The sequence below is a fragment of the Lampetra planeri genome, chromosome 31 (assembly GCF_965212315.1).
Source record: "Lampetra planeri chromosome 31, kcLamPlan1.2.h2, whole genome shotgun sequence".
NCBI classification, from domain to species: Eukaryota; Metazoa; Chordata; class Hyperoartia; order Petromyzontiformes; family Petromyzontidae; genus Lampetra; species Lampetra planeri.
In genome coordinates, this window is record NC_136137.1 from 5,945,536 (window position 1) to 5,963,850 (window position 18,315).

The 18,315-nt window shown below is 44.5% G+C and overlaps 1 protein-coding gene across 2 annotated transcripts in view; it reads left to right on the forward strand.

Annotated features, from left to right (window-relative positions):
• LOC144729147 (rho GTPase-activating protein 12-like) overlaps positions 1-18,315 on the forward strand; it is a 47,591-nt gene that overhangs the window by 26,291 nt on the left and 2,985 nt on the right. The window contains exons 8-18 of one of the 2 annotated variants that reach the window (XM_078609124.1): positions 222-296; positions 1,439-1,500; positions 3,718-3,799; positions 5,363-5,464; positions 7,591-7,689; positions 8,321-8,510; positions 10,819-10,914; positions 11,810-11,908; positions 12,999-13,076; positions 15,077-15,211; positions 18,016-18,121. In XM_078609124.1, the coding sequence (XP_078465250.1) occupies positions 222-296; positions 1,439-1,500; positions 3,718-3,799; positions 5,363-5,464; positions 7,591-7,689; positions 8,321-8,510; positions 10,819-10,914; positions 11,810-11,908; positions 12,999-13,076; positions 15,077-15,211; positions 18,016-18,121 (1,124 nt within the window). The remainder of the gene's footprint in view (positions 1-221; positions 297-1,438; positions 1,501-3,717; positions 3,800-5,362; positions 5,465-7,590; positions 7,690-8,320; positions 8,511-10,818; positions 10,915-11,809; positions 11,909-12,998; positions 13,077-15,076; positions 15,212-18,015; positions 18,122-18,315) is intronic. The other variant, XM_078609125.1, reaches the window with a different exon arrangement.

The following is an 18,315-nucleotide window of genomic DNA, read 5'->3' on the forward strand; positions in this document are numbered from 1 at the left end:
TAGCACTTTGGAAAACACATTTTTATCGAAGTAAGCTCGCTAATTCTGTAAAAGATTGCGGGTAATTTGAAGCCGATTGAGGATGGAGTGTATGGTTTTTTGTTTAATTACTCCAATGAGTGTCATGGTATGATTTGCTCTTTTTGTGTTTGTTGTACGGATCTCTATAATCTTTGTTGTGATCTACAAATGAACACGTGATTGACTATGATTGTGTGCAGTTGGGTGGGCACAAGAGAACACCTTCTGATCACAACTTGTGCAGCATTTCCGACCTGGCGCTCTCTCTGCCCGCCGTAAGCCTTCGATTTTCTCTTCGTGTCGGGCAAATTCGTACGATGTTGCAGCTTCTGGTGGTTCCTTTCATGCTGCCATGAATTCTGAATTTTTTTTATGTGAAATAACAGATGAAGCATAGGATGTTTTAGTGCTTCAAGAGCTGGTCCGAATGTTTTAAAGTCTTATTTTACGAGTTAGTCAAATGTAGTCACCAGTGGGTAGCCCAGTGGGCTATGAACCTGGCTACCTGAATTTGATTTCCGGTGAGTTGTGAGTTCTCTCTGTTCTGGTCCTAGTTCCTCACCTTCACCAACCCGCATTGACCAGCGTGGTGAAGTATGGCCAACTTTCCCCTCTCCCCCCATCCACACGGCTTGGGGAGGCTCTCATCCAGCATTGGATTGACAAGGGCTATACATTTTGGTTACCTTGATATTGCCCATTGTTGAAAAAGCGATATTTTGAATGAAGCAGAAAATATTATTTGAAAGTATTCATGCTGTGAATTGTTAAAATATTTCACTTTAAAATAAACATTTCAGGTAATTTAAAGCACTCGATCGATCATTCCACTTGTGAATGAAGGCTTGTCCACACCATCTCGAATGTGATAGTTGTTTCACCATACTTCACCATACTTCACCATACTTCACCATACTTCACCATACTTCACCATACTTCACCATACTTCACCACGCTGGTCAGTGAGGGTGATGAAGGGAAGCCGAGAACCAGTGCTGATTTCCGAAGCAATGAATCAAACTCATAGTGTGGTGTGCTGACCACTGTGCCACCACTCCCCTCCCCTTTAAAGCAACTGGAACTAGTTTTAATTATTCATCGCAATTATCACCGAAGAAGTAGCAGAATATTGTTGACATGCACAATAAATACTTCGTAACATGCAGTAAGGCAATGTATCCAACAACCAGACTGTCTAAACACTAATTGGTTCCTACTTGACATTAAGTGAACACTGACTGGATCATTACAGTAAAAGCAAGACATTATTTTTAAATGCTGGAGAGTATTGTGGCAATGATAATTGGAGGTTCATAAATGTCGATGATGTAATTGTTTTTTTGCAGAGAAGAGGTAAAAAAAAAACGTGCAATTTTTTGTCCCCTTTAAAAACTCGAATTTTTTGTACATCTCACAGGGCCTTGAAAAGGCTGGCATGTTAAACAAAACCAAAATAACAGAGGGAGGCAAGAAGTTACGGTGAGTCTAAACACGGGTGGCGTTCATCTGTAAAACAGATGCCTGTTAAAGCAACTGTATTCGAGTTTACGATTTCCAGCATGTAGTCAACTCAGCTGTATTATACGCACCACGATTTTTCATGTACACAGACTTTTTGTCAATCTACTGCTGGACGAGGGAACTCCCTCACACCACTCGCGTTGTGGGGGTTGATTGACTAGGTGACGTCTTGCCACGGTGGCGAGACGTTAACTTCCTCGACTGGTATACAGGAGGTCGTGGGTTCGATCCTTACCCTGACGCCAGTATATTTGGAGTTTGCGTGTCTCTCTCTCCCCGTGGTCGTGTGTATTTTTCTCCGGGTCCTCTGGTTTTTTACTCCACACTTAGAAACAACGTCACGCGTTTAGAGTATTTGGCTGCTATACATTTCCACGTGATAAGCCACTTCCTTGAGCTAGCATTTGTGATAACCAGGTCGCTTCTGAAAACAGATATTATAGCTCGGTGCGCCTTATCTGGTAAAAGAAAAAGTATTTTGTTAGTTTTTTTTGTTTATTTTAGTTTCACCATGCTGGTCGATGCGGGTTGGTGAAGGTGGTGGTTGTAACAAAGACGTGGCAGTGTAGAATCACATAGAGTGCAGCCCCCCCCCCCAGCAGCCTGTGACTACCTGGCATGCATGGTGGGTCGTCCATCCAAGCACTTATCCGGCCTCAACCTCTTTGCTCAGCTTGCGAGTTCTGATGAGATTTCGGGCGCGTTACGGGTGATTTGGTCGTAGGCATACGCAGGGATTTTGCATTTCAATACCACGGGTCCAGCTGGATGGCGCTGTGGTGTCACTCTTGGTTGGAATTTGACCCAGATCGTTATTCCTCTGGGGTCGATACAAAGAGTACAGTCGGCTCCACTTATAACGATACCCCTGGGAGTGAAAGGAAATACTGCTCCATCCAGAATGTCGATAGACATCAACCTCTCCAAAAAAAATCAATAATTTGTGTTTTATATATATGCTCAACAAAGTCGTGTAGGTGATCTGTCTGTCGTTTTGGTTTTCTGTTTGAATCATGCTTCAAATATATATGAAAAATTACCATTAAAAGTTATTGCAAAAATTAGATTTTTGGTTTTCATGCACCTTCAGAAGCAGAGTTATTACATTTGATCGTTACATGTGGAGTAATTTTAATGTATATTAAAATAGGGCAAACATTCAGAATTGAACATAATGTCATTATTATATTATTATATACTGAATTATATTATCAAATGTACCACTTCGTGTGACGTCAACAGTGGCTGTTTTATGGATGGACTGGCCCTTGCCATAGGAATGTGTGAATATTCCACTACCATTCCAATGCTCATTTGAGCATGGGAACACGTGAATTTATTTTCCATTGTACATCTAAGCCGTGCTGGGGCTGTGCCGAGCCAGCCCCGTCACGACATGGGAGATGCCACAGGGTTGTTCTTTCCCTGCTGAATCCGGACCGTGCCGCTGACATCTCAAGCAGTGACGGAGATAATGTAACCCCGCTCTCGGTTCTGCTTGGCCCTGAATCAGATTGCGTCTTATTGGGCCAGCAAATCATGCTTTGGTTCGGTATTATAGACCGTGGAAAATCACCCATACAGCACACCTGTCAATCTCTTATCAGTGCCTACCTTATTCCAGAACAATTCAGACCTTATTGGTCACCCCGTACCCCTTATAAATCTCAACGTTCATCCTTCAAAGTCGCATCACAAGAGAGAAACACAAACAAATCGACAAAAAAGTTTTTGCCTCTATTGAAACGTCTGTACGCAGTATGGACCTGAAAACTCAATTTCTCTGTACAAGAATACGGGGTAAACCGTATGGGTTGACAGCTATGACACAGTGACGGCCCCACAGATGTGCGGTTCAGATGTGCCGGTGAGAAATGGTATTTAGCAGAGATGTGGACTCGAGTCATGTGACTTGGACTCGAGTCAGACTCGAGTCATGAATTTGATGACTTGCGACTCGACTTGGACTTGCATAACAATGACTTTGTCCCACCTATGAGATGTGGACTCGAGTCATGTGACTTGGACTCGAGTCAGACTCGAGTCATGAATTTGATGACTTGCGACTCGACTTGGACTTGCATAACAATGACTTTGTCCCACCTCTGGTATTTAGACTTGACTTTTAACATGACACGGCTAGCTCTGTGATGAAACGTTTTTTTTTCGCTTCAGGAAGAACTGGACGAATGTGTGGGTGGTGTTGGTTGGACACGACCTTATCCTCTACAAGGATCCCAAGTCCCACACCGGATGGGTAAGCCCCACTCATAGGGCCATCACTGGGTCACATTCAAACCTGCCAAGATTGTTAACACTCATAATACAGTTTTTTTGGGTTAGATCGCGTAACTATAAATGTGTCGTGAAACTCGCCACCACCCGACACAGCCGATTGGTAAGGTTTGTCATGTAAACGAAACATGCCAATTGGTTACTAATACAGCACACCCGTGTGTTGGAGAGCAAATCCACAACATTTACAATCTTGAGTACGACGATTCGCCAAGAATTACAACTAGCTTCATCAGGCGACAGCCAGAGTTGTGGAGAAATCCTCCCGTTTCGTTCCTTAAATAGAGGGATAGATGTGATGACGTCACTTGTGAGCCCTTCACGTCTGAAAGGGGGGGGATTAATGAATGCATATACATTACAATGGGTATCCATTGCCGGTCTGGTTATTCATATGGTAATCAACTAACATTATGCATGCACGTTGTGTTCTTGTACCTCCTGTCGTTTGCGTGCAATAAAATAGCAGTCTCTGTTATTGTCTGCGTACACGTAATCCCCATTGATGTATGGTAACCTGTATAGGCATACATTTAAACAATATTATTTGATGATTCGCTTCCCCAAGCAACACTAAGCCTGTAGCTGTCCGAACAGTTAACACTGTCAAAGGAAATTATACAAATTATGTGGCGATGCTGCTGCGTTTGCAGTGGTGCATAAGCACAATTAACAAAGATTCAACAGATTAATCAATAACACTACCTTATAGTATAACATTTATATAATAGGTGACGTTTATGTGCTATGAATAAGGGCTATTTCCCGAAATGACACCCATTATATATTTTTCATTTTAAGGCCACAGTGCAATTGACAGATGTTGAGATTTTTCTTTGAAAATTATGTTCACTTTTGCACTTGAAATTGATAATTGCCTTACATTTCATATAAGTTACCTTCACCATCAGCTATGACCGATCCACTGCTGCACGAAGGCCTTCCCACGCCTCCGCCATCCGTAACCATTCCCCTCCGCGATGCTGCAATCTATCTGGCTCTTGTGTTGGTGGAATGAGCACCGCCTGACAGAGCAAGCATCACTGGCCCGGTGGAAAGCAGTCGGTGGCAGCCTTACTTGGAGAATGGTCCCTGCCATAGGAACAAGGAGGGTGCGATTCCCGTTTTGGCTTGGTTTATCGCCCCGTCCTGGCGGAGGAGTTGATGATAAAACGCAAGGTCTAAGTGCTCCACCAAAGTTTAAATGGTTCTCTCCCGTTCATGTGAATTGTAGTTTGACACGTAGGCTTTTACGACCAATATTATCCATAATAGAGGTTTTGGGGTTAGATTGCGCAAATATAAATGTGTCGTCAAAACCGCCACCACCCGACACAGCCAAAACAGCTCGTGAAACACACGCGAATTAAACTCTAGTTCATGAAATCCAAAGGGTTTTTTGTGACGACCACACCGCAATCGTTTCACTTGTTCATAAAGCGATATGAAGTTACGCAAACTACACAAGGGCACGGCTTCCACGTGCTCTTCAGGACGATGTGTTTGTTGTTGTTGACTTTGACAGAAACAAGGTGCATCGAACAGCAAACCCGAGTGCTGCATCGACCTCCGGGGGGCGCACATCGAGTGGACGCGAGACAAGTCCAGCAAGAAAAACGTGTGCCAGGTATAATCGTGAGATGGACTCTTGCCTCCTGTATTGCACTGCACGCACGCTGCACAAGCCGCTTCGTTTCGTCAGCCGAGTGGGTAGGCGGTGTAGTTTTGTCGCACGCAATCGAAAAGTGATTCATTCTTCCGGGAGTAAAAAAGCAGGGATCTGTGATATCTATGATAAGAAACAGAATTAGAAGTGTGTTTCCTGAGTGAAGCCCATTGAGAAGAGAAACTATTTTTCAAGGGCCTGTGACCTTTGATATAAGTAAAAAAACATGATGATTTTTTGACTGTGGCAATCAATGGTTATATATATAGCATATATAACATTTTAAACTTTTTTTCACATTCCCCTAATTTTATCATTTTTAGAGTCAAGAATAATTTACTAAAGTTACTTAACATCCGGGTAACACTTTGAGGACAAATGTTGAAATTTCACGGGCAGTTCATAATCTCAATTTTTATTCAAACCACCTGCATGACAAACACTGACTCTCAACCGGGCCATGTGTGGGAGTGTGGTGGAATTGTAGCTGGTGTCGCAGGGCCCGCGAGGGATGGTCACGGTGTGTGGGAGGGGTGGGGTGGGGGCAGGGGGGGGGTGGGGGCAGGTGGGAGGGGCAGGGGGGAGGGGCAGGGGGAGGCTTTCATCCATCAGTAGATAGACAATGGATGATTAATTTTTCTATTTAAAGCTTTCGTGACTGCAGGGATTCATATTCTTGGTTCTTTCGGTAAAGTCACGTAGAAGGGAAATAATAAAATAATAAAAACAAAATAGACGCTGTCTTTCTGACAGCTCTGTTTCTACACCTGAGGACGGCTGCTTGCGTTGTGGCCGAAACGTCGTGAGAATTTTATTTTATAATGTTTTATTATTATTATTTTATTATTTCCCTTCTACGTGACTTTACCGAAAGACCAAGAATATGAAAAATGGATGATGAGCTTAGGAATACAGCCGCCCCGCACCTCTCGCAGTTATTTACAACAAAGCAAAACCCACCAATACTTGCTACAGTGGTGAGGTCTCCCGCGTGCTGTTTGTTAATTTCCATGTGACCATGTTTATTGTTCTCGAGCAAAACTTTTACTGCTGTGTGTCAGTGCAGTAAACTGTATTTAATTATAACAGTGTTTTAATGCGTACCTTTTTGACCCCTTATTTGCAACAATAAAAATAGTGTTGCATAACTTTTACCTTCACGTGCTCAACGCGCCTTTGATTTGTATCACAAAAGTGGGATTGAGTGATGGCACATTAGTTGGTGCATCGCGCTATGAACCCAGCGACCTGAGTTTGATTTCCGGCCACGGCTAATATTGATAATGAGTGATACTGAAGTGGTTCTGGGATCTCCACTTCTCCAGCCTGCACTGATCAACGTGGTGATGTACGTACGGTCAAACGTATCCCCAGGAATGAGGATTTTTTTACCACTTGCTCGGGGCTGTAAATGGGAGATTAACACCAACCTCATTGTTCATTGAGAAAGAAATCACTTTGAATTAACTCTCACTTCCCTAAAACACAAGTTGCAGGGATTCTTGGGAAACTCCCTGCCCCCCCACACATCGTCCAGGAGTACAAGGCATTTACATCTTGTGTGATTGTAACACTTGCCCATATCGATGGAGTTCAAGCGACTGCTCTTAAATTGCAAACATTTTCCTCGCGGCGTTGAGTTTGCTGCTCAGGGTGTTTTAAATTAACTAATAATATCAGCCTTGGTGGGGCACTGGAATAGTGTCCCGGATAGTTTAAGGACCGTTGATGAGATTTGTATTTTATTTATTTATAGATATTTTTTTAATAGTATATATGTTTCGATTTAAAGCTTTCGTGACTGCAGGGATTCATATTCTTGGTTCTTTCGGTACAGTCACGTAGAAGGGAAATAGTATATATGTTGTTTGTATGTCAATTGAGATTCTTAAATATGTTATTGTTAGTTTTGATGTTAGGTTACTCACACTTAGTCTGTGCTCTTCAGTTGCCTGGGTGAATAGTGGGCTAGGTTTTATCCAGATCCTGGCCAGCTGGCGCAAAATCTTTTTGACAAATGAATGAATGGAAGAAAATTGTGCGTGAAGGTGAGATGGTGAAGGTAATTCTCCTGTTTCCACCTGCAGCTCACAGTGTCTGGAGCCAACGAATTCCTCCTCCAGTCCGACAACGACCACACAATGCAGGAGTGGTACCAGTCCATCCGATCCCTGATCGCCAGGCTGGTATGTCAGGACCTCCTCAAATACTTTCCCCATCCTCTTCTGTCGCTGATCATTTGTAATATCACAGTGAGCATTAAAAATACCATACCTGCTTGGATGGCGGAGGTGGGGAGTGTAGACATGGGAGCATAGAAGCACAGTACAACAATGGATTGTTTGCGCTGCTCCCTGCTGTGCGCCCTGTGTGACAACCTGTGCACGGTGGTATTCTATCCAAGCATTGTCCAGGCTCAAACCTGCTTAAGCTACCGAGATCCAATGCGATGGAGCGTGTTCCAGGTGATTCGGTCATAAGCAGTCCGTCAAAGGCAGAAGAACCTGGACATTAACCAGGGGAAAGAGAGTCATCATCACGGTCGACCATCCGTTCTAACGATCGGTTTTTTTGGGGTTAGATTGTGTAAATATAAATGTGTCGTTAATTGTAAATGTTGTGGGTTTTATTCACCAACACATCGGTGTGCTGAATGTTTTGTTTACGTGACAAACCTAATTGGCTGAGTCATCTGGTGGTGACGGGTCTAACGACACATTTATGCGATCTAACCCAAAAAAACCCTCTTAGATGGATAATATTGGTAGCGAAAGCCCACTACGTGTTGAACTGATTGTAATTCAACTTCTAATGCAGGATAAAGACACGCCGGTGCCAACCCCTGAAGAGCAGCGGAGGGGAATCCCGAAGCCGGGTGCGGCGCCGGCGTCGTCCTCTGCCCCCGGAGCCAGCACGCCCGACGATGGAGACGTCAGCGGAGAGGACGAGCCGTACGAACCGAGCTTGAGAGACAAGAAGGATCAGCGAGACTCCCGCAAGGGCCATGGTGAGACCGGCCGGACGCACGCCCGTGACCGCGGTTCCCCGCTTGCTGCGCGATCGCTCGTTTGTGAAACTCGGGAGAGTCTGCGTCGTTTGTACGTGTGCGTGTTGTTGAACCTCTGTCGCACGATACGTAGCCGACCGCGCTAATCGGAGGCGCCGTTGTGCTAGTGTGATCAAGAGCCCAAAAATAGCAAGCGAGGTACATTCCGAGATGGAGATGTGGTGGAAAGTCGAAAGTTTAACCCAACGTGGATTCGTCTTTTAATGATCAGTTCCGATGCACTACCGTTCGAGATTATAACATAAAACTCGGCCCACATTCGTCAACAACATTGTGGCCTTAAAAGGAAAAATATAGGCGACGTTCTCGGCAATGGACCTTCTGCATAGCACATACCTCGTTATGGCACATAACACGTGTGCTATGAAGAAGGGCCATTGCCCGAAACGTCGCCTATCATATTTATTTTAACTTTGAGGCAGTGTTGTTGATGAATGAGTTTTTTTGTTATTTGCGCCTGTTAAAAGACAACGCTCCCCCAAATAACCTTGACAGACTCGTGGGGCATGCGGGGATAGCGTGGCCAACATCCTGCCCAACCGCATTTGTCTCATTTGCGTGGTGTGGGGTGGTGTAGCGTAGTGTGGTGTGGCGTGGTGTAGTGTGGCGTAGTGTGGCGTGGTGCGATGTTTACATGCCGTACCAGGTACTCGTTTATGGCTGCGTCGACCTAGTGGAGACCCAGGACCAGTTCGTATATCACCTGCCACTGACATTAGCCATGGTCCGAATATGAACGCTTGTAATATTGATAGTGCGGTGCGTTAACCACTGCACCACCACTCTCCATACAAAGATCCCATCTGTATAGCCATAACAGAGCCTTGGGGCAAGTGCTGTTAGCGAGCGCCTGTCAATGCCGGCACGACACGAGAAGGTGAGTGGCCAGCACCACGGCTGGCCGGCCGCCTTTGTCTCCCGAGTGGCAATGTTGACGCATCGCACCAGGCACTGATTTGAGGCTGAGTCGACCTGGGGGGGAGGGTTGAGGAGTGGAGCGAGGCCCAGGATCGGTAAAGATGGTCAACGGAAATCGAGCTCGGGTCACTGGGTTCATCGGGCAGTGGCGAGAACCACTGCGCCTCTTGTCAAATAATTTGTTCGGGATTATAGCGCCCTCCACTGATCATTCTACAAAAAAGCACTCACTGGGTACAGTTACATTTCCTCCGTTATATTTGCAGTTGGACTTTAAAACACCCTGTGTACCCCTGCTGTGTAACTTAACCAGTCCCATGAAAATATGCTTCCCAGTACTCGTAAACATTCACGTGTAAGTTGAGCTGTTTTACAAAGATTGTGCAGAAACTGCATCTGTTTTTGTTTTCATTGTCGGGTAAGGTGCTATTATTATTGTTCTTATTAAGGCATTGCACGTCACATTTCAAGTTAAAAGCTTTGCTTTGCTGGCCAAACGTCAGATCACGGTTGTGCAATCGACTTGTGTTTTAAAATTATGATAAATAAATCACCTTACTACGATGATGAAGTGTCACAGGTGAAGAGCAATTCAAATTGTGCTAATTGCTTTTCATTGGCCAGATAAAATGAATATATGCCACTGAACCGCCATCTGAATAAACAATTATAGGTTCATTGAGTTAAATATAGTTGTGCTTTCGTGAATACTTAATCACATGCTTCAATAAGTCTGTTGCGGTAAAATGCAGGGTCCTCCATAAATGTATCAACAAATGTTTAAGAAGTATTGCTCGGCAACAGCGGTTGCAATTTTGGTGAACGCGTTCCTTACACGCTTTTAGTTGTTTACCTCACAAGATTTGGGGGATCTTGAACCTCACGTATTTATTTAGCCTGCGTGCGTTTGATACCGGGATCCGTAGAAGTTGCAGCTTGCAGAATCTGCTCCCCGCTGGTTGAATCGTGAGCTTCCCTGGGGCAGTGGGGGGTGGGGTGGGCCAGGTACTGATGAGACAATCACAGCAGAGAGGTTGGCGAACATCCGGGACTCTGTCAAATCTCAATCTCTAAAATCTCAATGCGATGCGTGTCGCCAATGCCCCGGTGGTCACGTGGCGGGCGATTTTATAGGGATGAGATTCGTACAACGACATCTTCACACAACCAAATTTTGTGTGCGTGCGTGCATGTGTGTCGTGTCTAGTTTTATTGACCCGACTCGAAAACTGCTTACAATTATAGTTCTTTAACAGTGGATGATTCTGTTACAGATACCCTGTGTCCTGAGCACATGAATATTCTAATGACATTCATGTTCTGATTACAGCCAATGAGATATCTGATAAGAAGAGGAGCCGCTTAAGAAAGTTAATCACACGGCGACCCACTCTGCAGACACTCAAAGACAAAGGCTACATTAAAGGTATTTTCCTTTTTGCACCATACGTAGCCAACCGTGCTATTCCAAGGTGCGGGAAAGGACAACAAACTGAACGCGAAAAGCAGTTATAAAGAAATGAGTTTTTCAATCTATATATTAAAGTGCATAGATCCAGTGGCTTCCTAATATCGGAAGAAAGAGCATTCCAGACGGCCGCAGAAGTTAATCTGAAAGCGCTCGACGCAGTGTTGGCTCACCAAATGCCACTGATGGCTTAATATCTTTTCAGCCATGATCAATCCACTGCTGGATGAAGGCCTCCCTTCGCTACAACCACCTCTCATGGTTCTGCGATGAAACATTCCACGTAGCACCCGCACGCGAGCTTATTCCATCGCTCCATCTCCTCGGTGGGAGATCCTCATGGACACGTTCCATTCGTTGGCTGCCACTGTATCACAATTATATAGTTCACCGTGCTGGTCAGTGCGAATTAGTGAAGGTGGAGGGAGTCCAGAACCGGTTCAGATGTCACTCGATGCTCAATGTTAGTTGTGGCAGGGGATCCAACTCAGGTCGCACCTCTGATGAGCACGGTTGGCTATGTATGGTGCAAAAGAAGTTCAACATACATCCATACTTTTCTTCTTCCAATGCGGTTTTCTTCTTCTTGCGGCAAATCCTAGCACGTCTGAGTTGGCTTTCATTCAGCTTGTCTGAGACGGGTACATGGGTACAACTTTTCTCCTTCCATCTTCATCTCTTCATTTGTTAACCCAACCCAGTCTTGTGACCCCCCCCCGGGATCCATCTTGTCATTCTCACTTCTGCGCTGCACAACATCTGCTCCACCCTGGTTTGTAACCCCCTACGACCAATTGGGCAGTGGAGTTTATAAAGCCCATTCTCATCCCGTCGATCGATTGTGTGTTTGCAGAGCAAGTGTTTGGCTGTCCCCTGGCGTGTTTGTGCGAACGGGAGAACTCCATGGTGCCGTTATTCGTGAGGATGTGCATCGAGGCCATTGAGAGACGAGGTGAGTCGCTCTGGAGAGGAGTGTGGTCTTTTGTGCACAAGCACAGCCATGTTTTTGTTGATCCACTGCTGGATGAGAGCCTGTCCATGCCATGCGAGTCGTGGCGGTGTTATTGGGCTATATTTCACCATGCTGGTCCAGGTCGATTTGGTTCGGGCTTTGAGCATAGACCCAAGATTCAAGTTGCGGCATAACAATAATAACACTGGTCAACACACTTTTTCTGGCATAAGGTATTCCAACGGTTAAAATGTAATTTTGGGGTGCTGATTCCAAATCTGGCATCAGTTTTTGTCTATCACATCAGGTTTTTGAGATATCAAATATTGCATTTTCAATAAAAATTGCAGAAGAAAAATATTAAATAAATGTGGATATCTACATAAAATTATATTATAAACACACTATCCTAAAAATACAAAACCATATTTTAACACTAAAGCAGTCACTGACTCGCAACAACTTGCAATCATAAGTGACAGTTAATTTCGGGTAAAATCAATGAAAATGGGGTATGCCGATAGCATAAAAATGAGATGTGATAGAGCAAATCTGAGATCAGATTTGGAATCAGCACCCTGAAATTAGTCTAAAAGAGCTGCAAAAGTCCAGGCCAGAATTTTTTTTTTTTTGTTGTTGACCAGTGTAATTGTCGTCGATTAAATTATTTTCTTTCATCGTGGTAAATGTACAGTAGCACCTCCAATGGCTGAAGAGGTTACATTGCATACAATATATACACACGTGTACAATCCACTGCTGGATGAAGGCCCCTCCCCCCTCCGTCTGAGTAATGTAGGTGTTTAGACCGTACTTCATCATGCTGATGAGTGCAGATTGCGAGTGGCAGAACTACTGATATCAATATCACTCGCCATTGATGTTAGCCATGGATTACCACTGCACCACCACATTATGTAAACATTGCCTGTCACTTGACCAACGATTTTTGTCCAGTTTATGAATGGTACAAATGATTCTGCGAGTTAAGACGTCGACAAAGCAGTATCAACTAGAAGAACTAATGAAAACTGTGTGCTTTCTCTGAAGTGACGAATATCACTTGCTATGTGTGTACTGCCATTGTTAGGGTTGGAGATTGACGGTGTGTACAGAGTGAGTGGGAACCAGGCCACGATACAGAAACTCCGCATCATGGTGGATCATGGTAGGTATCAGCACTGGTCAGCATTATCATTTCCCAACCAACCTTGATTAATTTATGAATTCTTCACACATAGTCAGCGAATGACTCTTGTGCCAAACGTGTGACCTCTTGCGGTCAGCGTTCGCATAAACCGCTCTTGGCTGCCATACACCGGCGTCTCGAGTGATTTGTGTGATCCATGGATCACGGTGGGTGGGGGTGGTGGGTGGTGGGCGAGCACGGGGGCGGCACGAATATTTTGAGCGTCATGGTCCTCACTTCGAACGTCAGCCGCCAACTGAAGTGCACAATTTAAACCACTTTCGTATTTAAATAAAGCCACCGTGGTGGACTGCTGTGATGGTCACGGCTGCTATGAAATTACATGAAAACTAACTAACACATTTGGGGGATTCCTTTAACTTCTTATAATCACGTCATTTTTTCTGTCTACGTGTCTTTACCGAAAGACCCAAAGAATAATAAAAATATAATTCATTTTTTTTGGTATCGCTTTAAACAACACGTGCACGAGAGGATTAAACTCGGTGCCAAGCTCTAGTGCACACAGCCTTCACTTTACATGTGGGCAGTTTAGATTTAAAGCTTTCGTGACTGCAGGGATTCATCTTCTTGGTTCTTTCGGTAAAGTCACGTAGAATGGAAATAATAAAATAATAAAATAAAAACATAATACAATTTTATTAAAATGTTATTATGTTTTATTTTTATTCAATTTTTATGTTTTATTTTTATTATTTTATTATTTCCATTGTACGTGACTTTACCGAAAGAACCAAGAAGATGTGGGCAGTTGCCACGCCTTTGTTTAACAAACACACACACACTAAATATCACCTTTAAAGTTTAACGATAAACCGTTAGCGTGGAACCCATTATGCATATAACGATTCAATAGCCTGAGAATTAATGATTTTTCTCAACCCAGGGCCACTGCTCGATTCGAGTTTTGATTTAAAAAAAAAAGTAGTTGGGAATTTGCCTCTTTTCACCACAGGAGGCCATCGTCATCCTCTGCAGTCATGAACCTGACTCCCGTGCTTGGCACGCCAGAAGCTGATGTAAAACAAGGTCATGGTCACGATTCCAGGATCATATTTTGTCACGCGGCGGTTAACGTGCCGTTGGCATGGCCCCCAGCGGTAGCGCGTTCAAATCCAGCGGGCCACCCTTATTAATCCTGCGTTGTGTGTATTCACCATAATAATGCTACTCGCAGTCCGCTTCACAGTGGACGTTAAAGATTCTCCCCAACGTCATTCCAAGGGTTACGCCCATTTGTGTGCCCAGCATCAGGGATCAGGGTACAAATTTGCCAACGTTTGAAATAACACCTGCAAAGGACTGGTCACGGAGTTCTCACCTGGTGAAACAAAATAAACATCGTGGTGAATGTGCCTGTAGTGACTGCAGGGACACACAAAAACGATGACACGTCCAAATGTAAATGAATTAAATCTCTCACGCACAATTAGATGAATTGTCCGATTAACCAACATAAAATCACAGAGGCAGGAACAGACAACTGTCATAGAAACAAACGAGGGAAACTATATTCCCCCAGGCTTACTTAAACTAAACTAAACTTTTTGATTATTTTAAACTATTTTATTTTATCATGTGAGGCCCACTGAGCTATATAGCTCGTATTCAGATGCAGCCTTGGCTACAAATGATAGCTCAACGAAGTGGCTTATCACGTGCAAATTGATAGCAGTAGCCAAATGCTCTGAACGCGTGTTGATTCTAAATGTGGAGGGAAAAACCGCGGGACCCGGTGAAAATCCACGTGACCACGGGGCGAGAGACATGCAAACTCCAAATTTCGAGGTGTCAGGATCTGGATCAAATCCACGACCTCCTGTATACCAGGCGAGGTATTTAAACACACGTTGATTTTACTCGTATTGCTGTTCTGCTTTTGAATGCCGAGTAAAGTGCCCCCCCCCCCTCCCCACGCCACCAACTCGTTTGTCTCCCTCTCCTCCACCGTCTCGCAGACGAGCACGTGGACCTGGACGACAGCCAATGGGAGGACATCAACGTCATCACGGGCGCTCTCAAGCTCTTCTTCCGCGAACTTCCCGAGCCACTCGTCCCCTACATCTTCTTCGAACAGTTCATCGCCGCCATAAGTAAGCTGTCGTCTCTATAGTAATCGTGCCACTCCACGGTGACTGTAGGTTTGGGTAGGGGGGGGATGCTGGGACGGTGTTACGTGGGCGAGTCGACGGAAAATCTGTGGAAAAACCACAGGTTTGGTTTTTCCCAACTCTCTGTGCACATTGTTATCGCGTGAAATTGTTGTTTTTTCCCCAATGCAGAAGGATTAAATGGTGAGCATTGTAACTGCAGTAAAATAATACCCTTCCGATGTTAGGATGTCAGGAAGCCACTGGAGCTATATGCACTTTTATATTTAGATTGACAACCGATTCCTTGAACTACTTTTTTTAGGTGTTTAGTTTGTTGTCTTTCCCCCGCACCTGATCGTAAATGCGAATCCATGTTCGATAAAACTTTCGACTTTCCACTGCATTTCTATCTCGCAGCGGGGAATGCACATCGCTTGCTGATTTTGGGCTCTTGCTCACTGGCACACCGCACACGGTCAGCTATGTACGGTGCAGATAGGCAAATTGTAGATAAGTTTCCTTTTTATTATCCACAGGAATTAGATTTATTATTATCTGTGACTTCCAATAATCGCACATAAGAGGGTGAATTTGAGCGAGCAGTACAGTGTAGTGTAGTGTATCTCCAGCTGCTTGCGGAGATGACATTTTAAACCTCGTCAAACATCTTCATTTTCTATCACCAACTTCATCGTCCTCATCATAATCTTGAAAAACGTTTTAGCTGATGAATTAACACTTACCGAGCCCAATCCATTGAAAGCACCTTTGACAGTCGTATTGATATCCTTAAGCACCTCCGCAGTAATGTACACACTGCCATTGACCCACACTCTTAGTAATTCCCACTTTTTGGGTCATTTTATAATTTTGGCAGATTTGGGTCACAAGGTCCCAGACACGCGTGAATAATAGGCCGCAATTGCAGTGATATCATAGATCCTTTTAACGTTCACCTCTGAGCAGAAAGGTGCAGTGGTGCACAAGGCATTGGCCATGCGAGGGTGGAATTTAAACCTTTGAGCCTTCGCAATATTCCTAATTGTCAAACGTGCTAACGAATTGGGCTGTCTGCTGCCCCCCCCCCCCCCCCGTGTACAGCATGAATCAGTTTCGTTTAGTGTCCAGGGCGCCAGACAATGTCTTCGTGGGAGCTGCACTGTACTATCAAGCTGGGTCCTGGGGGCTATCTGCTGTGTTTGGAGTGCTTGTGTGTGCGCGTGTGTTTTGATGTGTGGAGAGTGGGGAGCGGTCGTGCGCCATGGTGGTGAAATGTTAACTACCTCGCCTGGTATGCAGGAGGTTGTGAGTTCGATCCCGATTCTGACGCCTGCTGTGTATTTGCGCTTTGCATGTCTCTGACCGTGGTTGCGTGGGTTTTCTCCGGGTTTGCCCTCCACATTTAGAATCAACGTGCGTTTAGATTATTTGGCTGCTACAAATTCCCACATGATAAGCCACTTTGTTGAGCAATCATTTAAGGTCAGGTCGCATTTGAAAAATAGCTACATAGGTCAGTGGGCCTTACCTCGTAAAATAAAAAAGTTGTTTCGCAAAAGTTTTTTAACCCAGCTACCCGAGTTCGAATCCCAGTCCTGGCCTCCCCCCTAGGTCGACTCAGCCTCAAATTAGCACCAGTGCAGTGTGTAAATATTTTTGCTAGGGAGACCAAGGTTAGAGTGCTAGCCACCCACCCCCTCGTGTGCCGTGTCGGCCTTTACAGGTGTTCGCTAACAGCACTTGTGCCAAAAGTTTTTTAAGGCTATACGGAGGGGATCTTTGTCTTTGTATGGAGAGTGGTGGTGCAGTGGTTAACGCACCGCACTGAATATTACAACACCCGTTCATATCCGGATCATGACTAATGCCAGTGGCAAGTGATATCCGAAACTAGTCCTGGATCTCCACTAGGTCGATGCAGCCATAAATGGGTACCTGGTACGGCATGTAAACATCAGCACTGAGGAGACAAAGGTAGTTGGGTGGGATGTTGGCCATGCTATATCCCCACATGAGTTGGTCTGGCCTTGATAGGTGCTCACTAACACCATTTACTGTCAGTCTTGGCAGAGGTGGGATATCCACACTTTACTACCATCACATGCAACCTAACGATTGACTGTGGTGAAGGCATTTCCACTGCTGGCTGGATAAAGGTGGATGAGGTTTTAATTAATTTTGCCATTGTTGTTTCAACTGCTCGACCGGGAGATCGAATGGAACCCGCGACCTCTGGATTGCAAGCTCAGTTGTTTAACCTTTACACTACGGCAACATCCAGAGTGAAAAGCCCCGCTCTTTCAGATAACTGATGTGTGGCAGTGCCTCCGTTTTCCTTCAGGCACCTGCTGTGGTACAAGCTGCCTTTTACTCTTGTGGGCGTTATGGAAAGCGAGGCACACACCTCAGGTCTGGTTTTAAACCACTGCCTTAGCATAGAAGATCACAAGTTGAGATGTTTTTGCTTTGTTGTTGTTGGTGGTGGCTGCGGGGCATACAACAGCTGTGGGACATTTCTACAAAGTTAATAAGCCACTTTGCTTTGTTGTTTGATCGAACATGAGAGACAATGATATGCCCCACAACTTGGAATGTCAGTTGGCCCATGGCTCCATATTGATCTCGCCAACATTTCTAAGAAATGGCTGCAAGTAGCATTTTTCTCTCCGGGGTAAATAATTCATGGCTGTTCTGACCAGTGGCTTCCCTTGGTGTATCGACTGCTCTATGAAGTACGTTAAGCCAAGGCCATTCAGATTTCTCAATGTTAATATTTAAAGCGTGATACATGTTTTGTTTTTCAGAAATCTTCGAATACCATAACCGGGTGAAATGCATGAAGGATCTCATCAATATTCTTCCATTGCCAAACCATAACACCATGAAGTTTCTCATCAGGCATCTAAAGACGTAAGTGTAAACTCCAAGCACCTCCGATTAGCATGGTTGGCTACATAGGGTGCGAAAAAAGTTCTTAATACATACAAGCTGAAGTGGCTGTTGTATTAATAGCCATGCTTCAAAGTGAATTTTTCCTCCAACTCTGAGTTTTGTTTAACACCAGCATATATTTTAAATAGTTTTTTTACTTTATAGTAAAAATT